Source organism: Sparus aurata, chromosome 12 (assembly GCF_900880675.1).
Source record: "Sparus aurata chromosome 12, fSpaAur1.1, whole genome shotgun sequence".
NCBI classification, from domain to species: domain Eukaryota; kingdom Metazoa; phylum Chordata; class Actinopteri; order Spariformes; family Sparidae; genus Sparus; species Sparus aurata.
Window position 1 is genome coordinate 18,464,255 of NC_044198.1, and position 19,170 is coordinate 18,483,424.

Here is a 19,170-nt window from a genome sequence, read left to right on the forward strand (position 1 = left end):
GTAGCCCAGCTTCTGCTGTTTGATTGGATATAAAATATGACAATATTCTTTCATAATTAGTGCAATAGTGGCTCTGTGGTTGTTCTGCATATTTGGGGTTTGAACAGTGAAAAAAAACAACATTTTATTCTGGCGACTGGGCTGGATTTCTTCCACGACTTTAACCTGAACAATATTTTATGAAACCTAAGGTCAAACACAGTTTAAATACAGTTTATCCTTCATTGTTCTTTTCCCCCACTGTTCTTATTAATACGTTTTAGAGTGTGTTGTACTCTGGCTCTTTCTTTGGTGTCCTTGCTCTGCCAAGTGTGATGCATTTTATTCTATGATGTTACTTGTCCTGGGGGACGCTGGGTATCCTGAGAGTGTGATTTTTTTTCCCCTCCATCATTACATGAGGCTTGAGGTTTACCCGCTGCAATGTCACAAGAGAGGAAGAAAGACAACCAAAAAAACCCACAAAGAACGTTTGTCATATTGACTTTATTAAGATAATTTCAGACAAAACATATATTTCTTCAGAGACAACATAGACTTACATGACATCGGTTGAGTACAGTCTCAACAAATAGACCCATTTTAAATGGTAAAAGCCTGCCAACTCCAGCGCAAAAGTAAGACTGCGTTTTATAAAGCAGACGTTCTGACACGTTGTTGAGGCTTCAGAGTGTGGGGTAAAAATTCAGAATTTGGAGATTATTAGGAGACTAGAGGGAGAATATGCTCATGTAGGCATAGTTTTTCTTGTACACCTACACACAGATGCAGTGCAGTACATATAACGCGTACATGCACACACAGACACACATATTTCCTTGACCGTGTCTGTGGAGGAGGAGGAAGGATTTTGTCAGAGCGAGGGGATCTGCAGGGTTAACAAAGTGAATTAACTGACAGCCTGCCTGATTTCACTGTCAGTGCTCAGACAGAACCTGGTACTAACACGGCTGGCATAACAAAGGTACAGAATACTTGATATGTGGGGAGGGGAGGGAAATGTGTTATATTCTCACCAATTCCTAAAATTACTTTTTCTTTTTTTAAATTCACACAAACTGCACCATTTTCACAGTTTTAATTTGGAATCTTTGCTGCAAACAACAAGTTTGTGCGTGTTGAATATTGAACTGGGAGGCTTCCCTCCGGTGAGAAATTAGACAATACAATGTCAGGATGTCAGTATCGGCTGAGATATGCTGTGTTTTTTGACAGAAGCGTGAATCTAGGGGAAAATGTCAAACGGGGTAAAACCAACAAACCAAATGTATTGTCTTTGACATGTGATGTGACACGTACGGTCTGTGGCTACAATGCTAGAATAAAAACAATCATTACTATACAGAACAAATCTTATGCATTCGATAAGTGCCTTCATTAGGTATTGTCCCAGTTCTCCATACATGTAAAAGAGGTTAAGAAAAATGGTTCATAGTAAGAATTCATACAACACTTACAAAAAAACATGGTAAAAAAAATACATATAGACATTAAATACAAGTTTAACTCATCATATTGCACAAATACTCAAGTGGGAATTTGTACTGGCCCTCTTTGTTCTCTGTCTCAACACATTTACACAAAGAAAATCAGGAATGCACGCACACACGGGAGTGAGAGAGGGGTAATACGCTACATGGCTCACGTACAATGAGGACACATTTTACAAATGCAGAATGTTTTTGAGATTATATTCGAAGGTGAATAAATTATTTGAACAATCCAAATCCGAAGGTGAGTAACTATTGGGAGTGTGAATATATATGCTTTAACATCGATGCTTGTGTCAAAGTTATGTGCTGCGGATACAAATCACCACAAGACTTGGCGAGTGAAGGGAATATTTTCTAAAGAGGTAAAAGATTGGCAGTAAAAAATATAAAATACATTTACATTTGTACATTGAAACAAACAGTGGGTTCACGGATCAACCGTCGCTCTGCAGGTGTAGCCCTCATGGAAGTCCCCGTTATGCATCTATGCAGCTTTGTGTAGTGTTAGCCCTGCAGTGGCTGATGCAGCCTATCCAATGTTGACAGCAGAAGTTAATCATTTCGACAACAAACTCAGTTCGTCCCACGAGTAAAAACACATATTTTTCCTCTTACCTGTAGTGCTATTTATCCATCTACATTTTTCTGGTGTGAATTGCCAATCTTTGGAGATATTGGCCGTAAAGTTGAACTACATTCTACAAACTCGACAGCAACATCTCTTTCAAGAAATCATGACCCTGTTACTCAAAGTAATCTGCAGGACATGCTGTTAGCAGTACTGTTAGGAGTTGCTTTCTTTGCACATCACACGCTCATGTGTGCTTCTACTCACAAGTGAGAGGTTAGCTTACTGAGCTAGCTGATGTTACAGCTCAGCCGAAGGACGCCATTAATGCTTATGTCCCATGAGTAGATGCACACTTCCTTCTGCGAAGTGATACAGTGTTCAGTTTACATTTTTTCTGGAAAGAGTTCTGTTTTTTCAGTTACAAACTTGGCAGCATTTGGCCTACACTTAAGAGGAAAAATATGTATTTTTGATTTTGGGATGAACTGTCCCTTTTAACATGTCATGTAAAGCGAAAGTTGATTGACCAGTGTTTAGTTGCAAACAGCATATACAAAATGTGGTCAACTACTATAAGCTGCTATTGGTTATATTAAAGAGTGCAGATCGGCTGTGTTCAGAGCTGGTGACTTTTATAGGAAGTTAAGGGGGAAAAAAATCACTTGAAATGGGGTTTTCTTGCTCGTTTGCCTTTAATCTCACTTCTTTATTTCCGTCTATGTGAGAAATACTAATTAAATGGTAATTTCATCAAAGAATATTTTGGCCGATTGTTAGAACCCCTGCAACAAATCAAGTCTCTTGGAGGTGGCAACACTTCAGGGTGCAGCAGGAATCAAGGATTGCTTGTGATCAAAGCAAAGTCTCTGAATTCATTGGTGATCAATAACATTCATTAAAGGTCTAAATATTCTGTTGCTTCTGGGCACATAATCTTCAATCACAAGATAGAGCAGAACATTAGTGTCTAGCTACATTTTGAATGAAAGGAGGTTAATTATGAGCAGACAGGTTGGACTATTTATACTTGCTTTAAGGCCATCTTCATCTATAGGAAGAGGTATGGTTCATACACCATAAATAGCTGCTTCTAACTCTGTTGATCAATGATTAAACTGGCCTGAAAACACTTAAATGCAATAAATCTAATTGCAACATATGAAGCTGATGGTGAACATTGTGGTTACAACAAACTGTGAGACAGTGTTGGTGGACCTATTACTGATTCTGGAAGAAGGAAAAGTACTGGAATTCCACCTCCAGACAGACTATTTTGGGGAAACTCCACCCTGTAGGCGTAGCTGTATGAGTGGCGCTTGGTTCCATATTTAAGTCTGACATCTGAAAACTGATGGCGCTAGCTTCCTCATTAGGGGCACATTACTCAGCTCTGAATACAGCCATGTGTCTCTGCATGCTCTACTGTACATTGCAAGAGTGATTACTTCTGAGCTGATATATATAAAAGCACTTTTTTTAATAATACTTCAGAATTTATTGCTACCTTTGGGTCATAAATGTGATTTGGTATTGATTGTGTTGTTATTAGGTAATCAAGTATATTTTTCTGTGGAGAAAAAACTGGATATAAGGCCCTGATACAGCTATTGGATAGCATTAAAATGGCACTGGATCTTTGACAGTCAACTACAAGGTTCACCAAGTGACACAAGAACATCAAAAAATGGAAAAAAGGAAGAGAATAAGATCAATTCACCAGAGAAATCCAGTGTTAAGCTTAGACTTAGCTCCAGACTTCAAAATAATAGGAGGTAGCTGTTAATCATCGACCTCGAACTCCAATTAAGACAAATACCCCTTGAAGTGGGCATTTAATTGACTGGTTTGAGATCCTTTTCAAACCCTGAGGGGTTGTTGATAACTTTTTTTTGACTGACCTAGCCAAAGGCCGTGGGTATTTTTGTAGCTTAGATGTGAATGCAAAAAAGCTTTTCATCAGTTTTATCAAAGTCGCTCTTTCGGCTGGTTTGTCTCCTGTCTAACTATTATTGTGCTGCCATCACACAAGCACAATTCATTGAAAGGAATGCAGTGAATTTCCTGTTAGCTCTTGGGGGATATGGTTTGTTTTTCCTGTTACTGGGAGCCAATTTTTTTTCCCTCTTGCCCTCTTTAACTTCCTGTCTAGGAGCTTGACTTTACAGAGAGGCTGCAGAGGTGAGCGTCAGAAGCCATTGATTAGACTTCTGTTATCCGTCACCCAGCGCCCTCCCACCCCCATCCACCGTTGCAAACTCCCAGATCACATCCATTTCAGGCTTGGTGTGTCAAAGACATGGGTTGTGCTTTTTAATGAGAATCTGAAGGGGGGCAGGGATGGGAGAAATGCTTCTTTTAAGCATTACTAAAGAAGACAAAAGCACAAACCCTGTATAGGTGACTTTGAGGGGAGATGGTGGCCCTGCTGGTGGTGGAGATTACAATAATCTCATGCCATGCTGCTAGTCGGTGTGCTCTGGGTGCTTCCAATGCTCGCGTTGGCGCTGCTGTTCTCAGAGGGGGAAGGGTTGGTGGAAACAGGTTGTCGTTTTGCTCCTGAGCACGGACATCCTGTAGAAAGATGAGAGAGAAGCCAATAACATGAAAAGAAGAACAAGAAAACAATCAATTATAGTTGTCATTTAAACTGGGGACACTGGGGAAAAGTCCACAACACTTTTTTAAATGGCCTATTTTGTCCAATCATTTTTTATCAGGGATGGGCCTTTCAAGCAAAAATGCTATTCGATAATCACCGGGACGTATTCAATAGTCATTTGATCATTGCCACATATGTTTTACTGGAGCCTGGTCATTATAACGCAATTTTACCACAGCCTGTCATAGCGATAACTGGTGGCATCCCGTTATTTGCAGGTGCCATTAAAAAAAAGGGGAAAAATATATTTTTTTTTTCAGACAAAACCATAGTCGCAAGAACTATTTGTTTTTCTAATTTAACAAGTATTAGAAAATCATGACCCATCCATATTTTTTACACGTGTAATTTGTTAAAAATGTACCCAGAAATGTAAATTAACAAATGAAGACCGTTTTTTATAGTAGATGTGATATGGGCATTTTTCGATTGGTGCTGAAGTTGCGGATGTGATGTCTATGGGTGGCTGTTGCTTGGTTGATCATCATCATTGGTACATTTTCATATTGTCGACCCTGGAATAGCCTAGACTTTGCCTTTCTTCATTATGCGTTTATTTTCCTGCCGTGACAATTTAAAAAAGTCTCTTCATCTCAGCCCTTAAATGCCCACCACTTCTCAGCACAAAGTGTTGGAGCCATACGAAGAAAATCTAAATTCCTTACCGGGAAGGTTTGCTGCAGTTGAGCTGATGTCCAGTCCAGTTGGGTACCCTGAATAAAGCAGAATGTGAGCATTGCAAAACCAGGAAAATTTCAACTCAGATACACAGTATATTCAACCAGGAACCTAAGAGTGTTAATTATACGCATACCTGTTTTAATTTTGATAAACCACAGTGCACCAATAAGTAATACTCCAATCAGGAACCCTCCGAATGCAATGCCAAGTACACCAGGTAGACCAAAATCAAAGCAGGGTGGGCCTGAAACATATACATGAAAAAAAACTTTGGATGCAAGCTTGATTTAAACAACAGCAATCACAACAACCAAAGTCAGAACTGATTAAAACTGAATGCAGACACAGAACAAAATCACAAGAATTAAAATGATCTCAATAGACAGTAGGTTAAATCAAAGTAGACATTCTCAAGTTGAGCGAGTTGAGATATTATGGTATAGTGGCACATCCTGCAGAGATATGTAATATAATATGTTTTGTTTGGGTAACAGGATTGGCTCTTATCTGATTGGCTAATTTCTCCAGAGAACCCAAGCAAACAAGGAGTCAAAGTTTCTGTTGCCAGCAGCTCATTTTCTTAGAGTTTAACAAAACGCAGAGACAGTTGTTGTACTGTGTGTCAAGTGAACACTGTGTTTTTAGGCAGAAGAGTCTTGAGTTCAAGATGTGGGAGTTTCCTGGCATGCAAAAATAAAGGTGTGTGTGTGCGGGTACATGTGTGTGTGAAAATCCCACTTTCAACTACATAAATATCTAATGACTTTCTCACCAAAAAAAGGATGATTTAATTCAATCATTTTAATTGATGACACATAACGGTACGGTCTTCATACAACTCTTCCCCCTGTCCTAGTTACTGTGACAACACAAGCCAATGCAGTAAATAAAAGTAATTACTTACGCCGGGTTAGACCTCCGCCCAGCTGAAATAAAAAAAGTTATTTTTGCCCTATCATTATCGTTACTAATTTCAATTTATAATCAAGTTTGGCACTGCTGATGTGTGGCTGGCCCCACACAACGTGCTTTGCTGCTAACAAACTTGATAAAAAAAACATAAAAACTTACGCCAGCGATACAGCAGTGATAAAACATAATTTTTCCCTCAATTCAGCTCTGAAAGAGTAAGAGAACAGGTGAACACTAAAGCTTGCTTAAGCCTCTGACATGCGGGGCTGTGGCACAGACATACTGCTCTAGCCCGGCAAGGCCACCGCACAGCTTTGCTTCACTCATTGTGGTCTGGCAAGGCCACGGAAGGATTACCTTGAGGCAGACTTCAATTCAAGAAGGCTGGATAATAGATCATTCACAGTTTCCCCTTCACTCAGACATCGCCTTAAACTCTTCCAACATCATGACTGTACAAACTAACTACTCACTGGGCAGTTGGCCATCTTTGCTTGTGATTTTAAAGCTAGAAAAATATGTCAGATATTATTAAATCCTTATGATCCTTATGTATAGTTTGGGAAGTTATTATTATTATCTAAACTTTAATGTCTTCAATATACTCTGTACCTGGCCAGGATGTTGTTTCCAGACAGAGTCAGTGTGCGTGTTATCTGTTGCATATAAAAAAACAGTGTGCAAACGCAACATGAGTTTTCTTCTCCCCTTCTTCTGCTACCTGTAGAGATCCTCCCACAAGTAACCAGAACATTTGGAAGAAGCTAATCATCACCTTTGCACGAGTTTCTCTCACCTGCCTCTGCTGCCTCCTGCCTCCTGGTGAAATGTGCTTGGCTAAGAACTATACTGGTTTCATACAATACAGCTTTCCTTTTTCTGAAGTGCATTAAAGAGAGGACAAGAGGAACCTAAGATGGTATGTTTCTTTTTGTAGCAACTTGCCATCGCTCTGTGCATCATGTGTGTTTGAATAATTGTGTGTTGTGCGATTTAATGCTGATATCAGAACACACATTTTACCTGAACTTCATGGACATTGAGGAAGCCTGATGTTGCACATGTAATGCCATTAAGTTGCTTTTTTATTTTATTTGATCAAAATGAAGACTATATGAAGTTCTATCCTGCTGATAATTGATTAAACAACACCGAATATCAACTGAATTAAATATGAATCGGAGCACTGAAACAGTGACATCTTGTGGGCAATTGAACCTACTGCATTCCAGACAGCCAACCTCGTTTGTTGATTCTTTCAGCAAGGAACATTCCTTGACCCCGAACGGGCCAGAAACATCACAGAAACTCGAGCAGGCTTTCTCTTGAGACTTTTTTTTTTCTGTAATCAGTTGCTGCGTTGGGTTTGTACAAGTGAGGCTTTGACAGCAAAGCTGAGTAAACAGGAGCAGGAAGCAGAAGCTCCAGTGCAGGTGGAGAGGAGGATACAGACAGCAGGCCTGTGCTGTGACTCCCTGGAGCCCTCTGTACGAAAACTACAAAACAGGAATGATTGCTGAATGGAGCACTCAGCCCTTCCCAGTGAAGCCTCGTGACAGAATGCAGTCTGCTAGTCCTGCTGATATAACCCTTGTATCTCTGACGCTGGGATAATGAAAGGAACCCTCATAAACAGACGTACCAAACCACCATTGTTCCTTTACAGCGAGTTCCATTCCTGTATTTCGGTAGTCTCCAGAAAAAACATCTCTAATTACGTATGCTAAAGCAAAACAGCAAAGAGGAGGACAAACCGGACACAGGAAAGCACGGACGGGTAGGTTAGTCAGCTTCCTCAACACTTGCAGTATGCCGCAACCTTTATCTCTGGAGGATAAAGGAAGCTTAAAAAAATAAACAAATCTATTATCAGCTTTACAAAACAATCCTGACTAAAACCAGGTGATCCCCTATTCAATCAACATCCATTTCCTTTTGTCTTTTTAGTCACAAAATTTGAATCATTAGAATGTTCCTGGAGATTAATCATCTGGCTGGAGACTATTCTTTCTTTGAAGAAAGACATCTTTCCTCGTTTGTGTCTACTGTGTTGAATGGTCCGACAATAGCGCCGAGACCAGTGGCTGTGTTTGGACTGCGCACACAGTCAGACCCACTTGGAAACACAAAGGACTTCGGCCCCCTCCCCTGAGGGCCATTAGTTCTGATTGTGGCCACAAGGTCACCCTGCAGACCTTCCGAAAGGACGAGGCCCGGCCCCACAACCCCTTACTGGCTATACTGCTTATCCTGAGTTTACTGCTATGACAACGGAACGCGCAGCACTTGTTGTGCACTGAAAGCAACAATAGAAATGAAAATTACAGCAGCAAGTGGCAATTCACCGACTGAGCACCAGACTAGCAATTAAGTCCTGAGGGCAAAAAAGTAAATTTCAAAAGTTTCACAATTTAAAATGCTTCTGAAAGTTCAGACGGAGAATTACATTCATTTTCACGGTGAAGGTTTGTAAAGAGAGGACAACATCTTGACAACTTGTGCTACAATTTTGTGTCGATCAGGACATTTTTGCATTCTGTATATTGACGTGTGAGGAATTGTTTTTTGGTTTGTTTGTTTGGGTTCTTTTTTTAAATTGTAATAAAAATTTAAAATCAGGACCAAAATCTAACTAAAAAGGGGATCACACACTTGATAGTGTTGTAAATGTCTGTATAACTGTTGAGAAATTTCATGTTGTGTTTGATTACTACGAACCAACAGATTGGGGCCCAGTTACCTATGAACAATTTAAGATTTGTGCGTAGACACGGCAGAGATCAGATGTTAAAAAGTGGAGACAAGACCAAGGTTGGGGGTGGCAACATTATAAATAATATGAATAAGCTTTGTTTGACTCAAAAAGTAAACTGATCCATATTTTGGAGTTTAAACTGAACTCACTTGGTGGTGGTAGACACGGCTGGGTAACCTCCAGATTCCTCTTCACTCTTCCTCCATCTCCACATTTCTAATGAAGTGATGAAAGAAGGAAAAAAACTGATCAACCACAATATAAAAACCAACAAAAGGAAAACTGTTGCACAGATTATGTTTTCTTAATGCAGAGGGCTTAAATACATATATATACATTTCTTTACTAACTGCAATGGAATGTTTTATTTATGATTAATAACACTTTCATTTATAATGGTCTATTTCAAGTATCAGCAAGAAATAGTTGATTAACTCCTACCTCACTGTAGCAAAGTTTGACGGAGCATTCCAGGTCCCAAGTGGTGGACGTCAGCTCCTGGAGCTGATCCAAAGAGAAGCTGAGCCGGGTGCTGTTGGGACATGAAATTGAGGAGCAGGGCTCTGGTATGAAGGGCAGCTCTTTCTCTACAGGGCAGGAGCTCTTGGAGCTCACAAAGCACTTGAACACCTTGATGTTCAAGGCAATATCCCCTAGTGGGTGCCCTGAAATCTGCAGGAAACAGAGAAAAGATCAAATGGACTGAAACAATGAATCTTTAAAATGGGCATCAGCATTGCAATGTTTGAGACAGACTGGCCAACAATATAAATTAGCTGCACTTCCCACCTTATCTTTAGCAAATTCTGAGCAGGATTTGAGGTAGGAGGTGTGAAGAGGGGTGAAAGGTTAGTTACCTCTGCATAAATCCTCTTGTCGCTCTGCACCTTGGTGCTAGGGTCCAGGGGAGAACGGTAGTCTGGGGAGGTGTACAGCTGCATCAACAGAGGCATCTGCTGAGGGGCATGAGTTGTATTGGGAATGACTGGCGTCTTCTGGTCTACTATTTCTGGAACTGAGAGAAACGGCTGAAATTAAAAAAATGATCAACAAAAGATAAATCTTATAGTATTGGTTTGAATTGCTCATTAAAAATTAAAATAATTGGCCATGTTAATGTAATATTTTCAAGCTTGTTTTTTGTATAGTACTATTGGTATTTGTGCTCAGTAGACTTTAGTATGGAGCAACAATGTTTGTATCTGTAGACTGTATTTTTTGTCTCTTTCAGCGAGTCAAGTCAGTTTGGATAATCCAGGCAGATGGATATTTTGTTTATTTTAATTTTGGTCATGTCCATGGAATAAACAGTTTGATCTTTACCCTGTGCCTCATCACTGGACATGTAAACAAGGGAAGCTAGTGGTGTGGAAAGTAAGTGGACATGGTAGACTACTCGAGTCAAAACTCTTTACATCCTGCAAGAAGTGGCAAGGAACGTTTTTAACAAGCTGCCACGACACCTTGTATGTTAAATATGTTGGAAGGGTTAATGTTCTTTCTTTAATCTCTATAACCCTTAATGCAGACCGTTGTGATTTGCTGTGCACACTTTGCTATTCTACCTCTGTTTTGGGGTCTATCACCCCCTCAGGACAAAATCAAAGTTTTTAGGATTTAGCAAACAGAGTAAAACTCAAACTGAGAACTTAAGGAAAACTAAAAGGTATAATTTACATTGCAACACAGCATGGCACATTGCATTTGTAAATGATACTAAATGTGATAATGATCATGATGATTATGTAATAATGATCATTAAAGCAGTCATTCTCCTCCTTGAACCGGCACCTTATCGTGGTGGAGGGGTTTGAGCACCCGAATGATCCTAGGAGCTATGTTGTCCGGGGCTTAATGCCCCTGGTAGGGTCTCCCAAGGCAAACAGGTCCTAGGTGACGGGTCAGACTAAGATCGGTTCACTCGCCCCTGATGAATACAAGAAGACCAAGGACTTGCACGTCGCCCGGATCGGCGTCACCGGGGCCCCACCCTGGAGCCAGGCCTGGGGTTGGGGCTCGCAGGCGAGCGCCTGGTGGCCGGGTCTCTGCCCACGGGACCCGGCCGGGCGCAGCCCGAACGAGCAACGTGGGCCCGCCCTCCCGTGGGCTCACCACTCGCGGGAGGGTTCAGAAGGGGCCGGTGCAGAGGGATATGGGTGGCGGTCGTGGGCGGGGGCCCCGGCGGCCCAATCCCCGGATGGTGACTCTAGCCATGGGGACATGGAATGTCACCTCACTGGGGGGGAAAGAGCCTGAGCTGGTGCGGGAGGTTGAGCGGTACCGGCTAGAAATAGTCTGGCTCACCTCCACGCACAGCCTGGGCTCTGGAACCCAACTCCTTGAGAGAGGCTGGACTCTCTTCTACTCTGGAGTTGCCCGCGGCGAGAGGCGGCGAGCTGGTGTGGGCTTGCTTATAGCCCCCCAGCTCAGCCGCCATGTGTTGGAGTTCTCCCCGGTGAACGAGAGGGTCGTTTCCCTGCGCCTTCGGGTCGGGGATAGGACTCTCACCGTTGTCATGGCTTATGGGCCGAACAGCGGTGCAGAGTACCCGGCCTTCTTGGAGTCCCTGGGAGGGGTACTGGAGAGTGCTCCAACCGGGGACTCCGTCGTTCTCCTGGGGGACTTCAACGCCCACGTGGGCGATGACAGTGTTACCTGGAGGGGTGTGATTGGGAGGAACGGCCTCCCCGATCTGAACCCGAGTGGTGTTTTGTTACTGGACTTCTGTGCTAGTCACAGTTTGTCCATAACAAACACCATGTTCAAGCATAAGGGTGTCCATATGTGCACGTGGCACCAGGACACCCTAGGCCGGAGATCAATGATCGACTTTGTGGTCGTGTCATCTGACCTCCGGCCGTATGTCTTGGACACTCGGGTGAAGAGAGGGGCTGAGCTGTCAACTGATCACCACCTGGTGGTGAGTTGGATCCGCTGGCGGGGGAGGAAGCTGGACAGACCTGGCAGACCCAAACGTATCGTGAGGGTCTGCTGGGAACGTCTGGCAGAACCCTCTGCCAGGGAGATCTTTAACTCCCACCTCCGGGAGAGCTTTGACCAGATCCCGAGGGAGGCTGGGGACATTGAGTCCGAATGGACCATGTTCTCCACCTCCATTGTTGACGCGGCTGTCCGGAGCTGTGGCCGTAAGGTCTCCGGTGCCTGTCGCGGCATCAATCCCCGAACCCGGTGGTGGACACCGGAAGTAAGGGTTGCTGTCAAGCTGAAGAAGGAGTCCTACCGGGCCTGGCTGGCCCGGGGGACTCCTGAGGCAGCTGACGGGTACCGGCAGGCCAAGCGTGCGGCAGCACGGGCAGTCTCGGAAGCAAAAACTCGGGTCTGGGAAGAGTTCGGGGAGGCCATGGAGGAGGACTACCGGTCGGCCTCGAAGAAATTCTGGCAAACCATCCGGCGCCTCAGGAGGGGGAAGCAGTCCTCCGCCAACACTGTTTACAGTGGAGGCGGGGAGCTGTTGACCTCGACTGGGGACATCGTCGGGCGGTGGAAGGAATACTTCGAGGATCTCCTCAATCCCGCTGACACGCCTTCCATAGAGGAAGCAGAGGCTGGGGACTCAGAGGTTGACCCATCCATCACCCAAGCCGAAGTCACTGAGGTAGTCAGTAAGCTCCTCAGTGGCAAAGCACCGGGGGTGGATGAGATCCGCCCTGAGTACCTCAAGTCTCTGGATGTTGTGGGGCTGTCTTGGCTGACACGTCTCTGCAGCATCGCGTGGCAGTCGGGGACAGTGCCTCTGGACTGGCAGACCGGGGTGGTGGTCCCCCTATTTAAAAAGGGGGACCGGAGAGTGTGTTCCAACTATCGGGGGATCACACTCCTCAGCCTCCCCGGGAAAGTCTATTCCAGGGTACTGGAGAGGAGAATTCGGCCGATAGTCGAACCTCGGATCCAGGAGGAACAATGCGGTTTTCGTCCTGGCCGTGGAACACTGGACCAGCTCTATACCCTCCGCAGGGTGCTCGAGGGTTCATGGGAGTTTGCCCAACCAGTCCACATGTGTTTTGTGGACTTGGAGAAGGCATTCGACCGTGTCCCTCGTGGCATACTGTGGGGGGTGCTCCGGGAGTACGGGGTCGGGGGCCCTCTGTTAAGGGCCGTACGGTCCCTGTACTGCCGGAGCAGGAGCTTGGTTCGCATTGCCGGCAGTAAGTCAGACCTGTTCCCAGTACATGTTGGACTCCGGCAGGGCTGCCCTTTGTCACCGGTTCTGTTCATTACTTTTATGGACAGAATTTCTAGGCGCAGCCACGGGCCGGAGGGGATCTGGTTCGGGAGCCAATGGATCTCATCTCTGCTTTTCGCGGATGATGTGGTCTTGTTGGCTCCTTCGAGCCGGGACCTCCAGCATGTCCTGGGGCGGTTTGCAGCCGAGTGCGAAGCGGCTGGGATGAGAATCAGCACCTCCAAATCCGAGGCCATGGTTCTCGACCGGAAAAAGGTGGCCTGCTCCCTCCAGGTGGGAGGAGAGTTCCTGCCTCAAGTGGAGGAGTTTAAGTATCTTGGGGTCTTGTTCACGAGTGAGGGAAGGATGGAGCGTGAGATTGACAGACGGATCGGTGCAGCGGCCGCAGTAATGCGGTCTTTGTATCGGTCCGTCGTGGTGAAGAGAGAGCTGAGCCGAAAGGCGAAGCTCTCGATTTACCAGTCAATCTACGTTCCGACCCTCACCTATGGCCATGAACTTTGGGTCATGACCGAAAGAATAAGATCCCGGATACAAGCGGCCGAAATGAGTTTCCTCCGCAGGGTGGCAGGGCGCTCCCTTAGAGATAGGGTGAAGAGCTCTGTCACCCGGGAGGAGCTCAGAGTAGAGCCGCTGCTCCTCCACATCGAGAGGAGCCAGCTGAGGTGGCTCGGGCATCTGTTTCGGATGCCCCCGGGACGCCTCCCTCGGGAGGTGTTCCTGGCATGTCCCTCCGGGAGGAGACCCCGAGGAAGACCCAGGACACGCTGGTGTGACTATGTCGCCCAGCTGGCCTGGGAACGCCTTGGGGTCCTCCCGGAAGAGCTGGAGGCAGTATCCGGGGAGAGGGAAGTCTGGGTGTCCCTGCTCAGGCAGCTGCCCCCGCGACCCGGCCCCGGATAAGCGGATGAAAATGGATGGATGGAAAGCAGTCATTACTTTGTGACATGAATTGTGTGTGTGCTACTGCTTTTTTCATCTCCTCCCTTTTAAAAAGAAAAATCCAAACCAAATTTTGATCTCTTATCATCTTACCTACTGAGTCTTCTTTTCCAAGAACCAGAAAAATTGGAGTGGCCCCCGGCAGAAGTTCAGTATAGCTGGTGAAGGTATTAGCTTTAAAGTATCTTAAAGCCTCCCTTTGTACACTCTCTGCACTGTCATTGTTCAGTGTAATTTTTGGCAGGATTTTGTGTCCCATGGTGGCCAGCGTGATGACGTTGTTGGACTGTAGAAAGAGACAAGTTCAAATGAATCACTTAGAAACTGTCTTTTGCAGGTAGTCACTTAATAATAAGCACATTTTCACCGGCATTGTGTGTGAGAAATATTTAACCGTTATTTAGTCAGCTATATCACACTACTGACAACAATGTAAGCACACAGAGTCTAAATAAATCGTATCTCTGTGTGGCCATGTATATGCTAACTCTATGTGCTGTAACAACTGGAGTGTGTGTAGGTGTGTGTACAAGCTTACACCAAACTGGCTGTGTTGTAGGTTGATGAAGGTCCATGTGGTGCCCTGAGGGCCTCGCAGAAACACACTGGTCCTCTTGCTGTCCACATGAACAAATACATTGCTGAGGAATGAAGAATCAAGAAATTACAAGAGAAATTCCTTCAACAGCAATGACAAAACAAAACATGCAATGACATTTCGTGTCAATCTCGAAGTGTACCAAATGTTGCCATTCTCTGGAATGTTTATGATGTGGAGCTCAGGTTGATTGCCGGACGTCTGTGGGGAGCAAGACTTGAAGTCCAAAGGCTTTGTGTTGATCCTCATAAAGTGTTTCTCGAGTGCATTTTCGCTTTTTAGGATGCAGTCTGGAGAGCCAGGTTTGGTTCCTGTAAAACCACAAACATTTATTTTCCATCACTGTTCGCAAAAAAAAAAATGACATTCCAGTCGAAATTATAGGCAATAAAATTTCTGCATGCATAATCCAATATAATAAAGAAGACAACAGCTCCAAAAACTGGACAGCCAGCACTTCTGTTTAAGTGATTCATTGTGGCAGTGAGGTAGTGGTTGCAATAAGCAAAAAGCGATCACAATTAAAGCCTTTTTTTTTCTATTTATTGAACAGGGAACTTTTACTGAGAGTGATGCTTTGAGAGTCCCATTCAGCAAGGCTAGTAACAGTACTGACAGTTCACAGCATTTTGTGCAGCCAGCACTGGGGATCCATAGGACAGTGTTCAACAGGAGACCAAACTGCTGGGGCAGCCACACTAGCACCTTGTCTTCCCCACTATAGAGGATGACCCAAGAGCAGCCTCATGAGAGTGCAAGATGCTCAGTCTTTGACCAAGTAAAGGTGACAGATGGTTTACGGATGCACCCTGGTGCAGTGCTCAGATTGCTGCGCACTTTTTGTTTCAAAACACTATGCTGGAAATGGGGATGATACATGTTTCCCAAAGCACTCCATACAGTTCAATCACACCATTTGCAGCATTTTGAGCCCAAGTGCATGAGTGTTTGGAACATACTGATCACATGGAGGTGGACACAGTGGAAGTGGGTCATGTCCAGGGCCTGGATGCAACATTTTTCCACGATTGAGATTTGTTACTATTAGAGTACATCGAGAGGTGAATTTAAAGGAAAAATTCAAGTTCAGTCCGTAGTCATTATCTACTCATCCCCATGGTGATGGAACTATTTGTTTAGTTTTGTAGTCCACAAAACATTTCTTGATCTTCAAGGCAAGAACAGCACTGCAGCACTTAGTTAAACAACTGAAGTAGATGTTGACTTTTTAAAACGTAAAAAAAAACCCCACAAAAAACCACATAAATGGCTCCTCACGTAATCCACGTCTCCAGAGGCTCAGAGATCCCAAATTGATTTGAAAAGACACCCAATTCTAGTATAATCCCACACACTTCAGACCGGAGTTTACGCTTTTAGCTTAGCATCTAAAATGAAGATTAAGGCATGTTCTGAAATCAATATGGGATCTCTAGGCTTCAGGAGACTTGGATTACGCCAGAGCCATTTTGTGTTTGGTTTTTTTTGCATTGTAAAAATAAGTCTCCATCTTCTTGAGGTGTTTAGGAGAACACTGAGAAACTTAATTAAAATTTTTGGGTGAACCTCACTGTTATCATCCACAGAAGAAACTACCAGCTCTTATCAACATTCTTTGAAGCCTACAGAGGTCTACAATGATTTAAACGTTTAGTTAATACATCCTGACTGGCTTTTAGCTCGACACCTAGTATTAAAAAGCAGTTTCCTTAACACAGCTAAACAAACCTCTTTTGAGCTGGCTATAAGATGGCCTGAATTTCAAATCACAGACATTCAAGTAACCTTGAATATCATTTTTCATTTTTTTTTCTTGCATGAGCCTTCAGCTTGGCAACATCCAGCTGTGTATTGTGCAGACTTTTAAACGCCTACAACAAGGCCTACGTAAGTTCACCTAACACCCCATTACAGGCAAAGGGATACAACGAAATAGCGATGTACTGTGAACTGCTCCTCTGCTTGAGTAATTTGAATGCCCTTGTGGACTATGAGTCAGTGAAAACACGAGCTAAAACTAAGAGTGGCTGAAAACACAGCTTTTCATCACAATTTAACCAGCATATTTAAAATGGGAAAAGAACAGTATACAATTGCCAGACAGGAACGTAAACCTGTAACGCCCCACAGCTGATAGACCTGGAGAAGGACGACTTTCATAAAAACAAAGATTAAAATATCACTTGTGCATAATACTGTTTAAACTAAAAAAAAAAACTTGGTCATAAAAGCAGCCACCACTATTCAGCATCACCACAGCTCACTTGTAACCAAAACCCATGTCAGAGCTCTGTTTTTGCTCAGACCGCCCTAAGGAGGCTATGTTCGGAAATAATTGTGCTTGCATCGAGCATCCCACTGCTACTGCTGCTGGCAAGAGCAGCAAATACAATCCTTATTGTCCAGCCTTCACTTAGGTCATGAAAACTTAATTTAAATCATAGTGTTTTTTTGTTCCTCCATTTTCAGCATCTTTGTTCATTTTCCACCGCTTCCCATTGCCAATGTTTTGTCACGTGCAATGGCACGTCAGCATTAAGAACGTTAAGCTCAGTCCCCCAGAACTTTACCTTAAGACAGCAAAGGATTTACACTGACTACTTGAGACTTTTGTGAACATGGAGATATTTGAGTTTCAAACACACATCACTATAAGAGGTTTGAGTAGCTTTAAGATCAGCAATAGCGCTGCTTATTTTGGTATTTATGGTACAAAATCGGTTTAGTTGCAAAGGACAGCTCCACATGCTTGGTGCTTCATATGTGTACAATATGCGTACATATGCGTTGCTTGGCTCACTGCTGTGTATAAAACAGGGTTAGAGGATTAATTTTGAGAATTGTCAAACATAAACCTGTGCTAATAAGTATTGACAGTCTTAGTACGTACATGTAAAATGTGATACGTGTGAGTATGGACACAACATGGATGGAAATATTAAGTAAGGAACTTATGGCCACTAAATGATCAAATACAACTTGTCGATTTGTGCTCAGAGAGCATATCTGGGCTGGAAAGTAGGAGTGCAACAGATCACAAAACTCACAGTTAGGAATATATCACTGTTGTGGGTCATAGATTGGATTAGTTTTATAAGTGGAAAAGAACATATGACTTTGCTTTCCATCTGCTGACCATCTGTAAATGCTCTTAAATTAATTGACAACATTCAAGATGTCCAATGTTAAAATAAAATCTTAAATGACATAAACATTCAATACTTAATTGTTAAATTAAAGTGGACATATGAACCCAATGATTAACTGGAGGTGTCATATCACGACTAAATTATTGAATCTCAAGGTAAGGTATTCCTATCACTTAATGTTTTGCTGTTTTGGTAGTCATGACAACAAGACAATACTGTAAAGTAATTACATGACCACTTGTGCTTATTACATTAACTTTTGACACAAGCCATGGCAAATAGAAAAGAGGTTGTTTTTTAGCCCTGCTTCCTTAGTTATGTTATGGTATTTACAAGGTTCATAACTGGAAGGTAGGTCCGTTCAATTTATATGAATTATTAAAGTTAAAATACCCCCTGCCCCCGGGGGTCTTTCATGTGGACAGCCTGTTCAACTAAACTCCATTCCAAAAGCATGTGTTTCACATTTTGCTATTAATCAGCAGTTCACATGCATGCTAAACCTTGGCGCTTGGGGAATGGCAGCCCCAGATACATTTTACAATGATACAGTTTTACGGTTATTACATTATATTTCAAAAAGCAGTCTGGTTCTGTATGTAAAGCAATGTAGGGGGGCTGCCTTTGTTGTCACATCTCTCTGTCAACTCTGTAAATACTCTGATCCTGTGGATTGGGTAATATGGTTTCTGGTTTAAAAAGGAAAATGTTCAAAGCAGCACATTTGATTTCTTCCGATTTACCCATCATCGATTGAAAAATCTGTTATAATATTAAGAATTAAGAATTATAACAAGTATAGTGTTTCGGTCCTGCGGCTAAAACATATATAATAATCAAAAAAGCTTGCTAGTATATGCAGACATTGCTTAGATCAGTGTGGTCTTCATCACAGCACAGCGCTTTCTCAGTGATTTCATTAGAACACACTTAAGATAAGAGAACAGGTCGGTAGGCAGAGAGAGCCCTGAAACAGTGCATCCATCCTTGATTACAGACTCGCTGCTGAGTTATGTAAGCTGGAGCTGTATGTGTCGCCAACCACAATCACTTTGCTCTTTTCAGCACCAGAAATATTGTTTCAGTCCAAACAAAGATGCACATAGCATATACCAGATAAGCAGTCAAGGTTGATAAATATAAAATACTTTTAGGCCAGCAAAGCGTCCTTTTTTATGATAGAATCCTATTATGCTATCTCACTAT

The 19,170-nt window shown here is 43.3% G+C and overlaps 1 protein-coding gene across 1 annotated transcript in view; it reads right to left on the reverse strand.

Annotated features, from left to right (window-relative positions):
* Positions 1-467: 467 nt before the first annotated feature.
* Positions 468-19,170, reverse strand: part of eng (endoglin) — a 49,423-nt gene continuing 30,720 nt past the window's right edge. The window contains exons 7-15 of the mRNA XM_030435587.1: positions 14,958-15,126; positions 14,756-14,858; positions 14,311-14,503; positions 9,929-10,086; positions 9,513-9,743; positions 9,221-9,287; positions 5,538-5,648; positions 5,389-5,436; positions 468-4,635 (exon numbers count right to left, since the gene is read on the reverse strand). Of these exons, the coding sequence (XP_030291447.1) occupies positions 4,514-4,635; positions 5,389-5,436; positions 5,538-5,648; positions 9,221-9,287; positions 9,513-9,743; positions 9,929-10,086; positions 14,311-14,503; positions 14,756-14,858; positions 14,958-15,126 (1,202 nt within the window). The 3' untranslated portion in view covers positions 468-4,513. The remainder of the gene's footprint in view (positions 4,636-5,388; positions 5,437-5,537; positions 5,649-9,220; positions 9,288-9,512; positions 9,744-9,928; positions 10,087-14,310; positions 14,504-14,755; positions 14,859-14,957; positions 15,127-19,170) is intronic.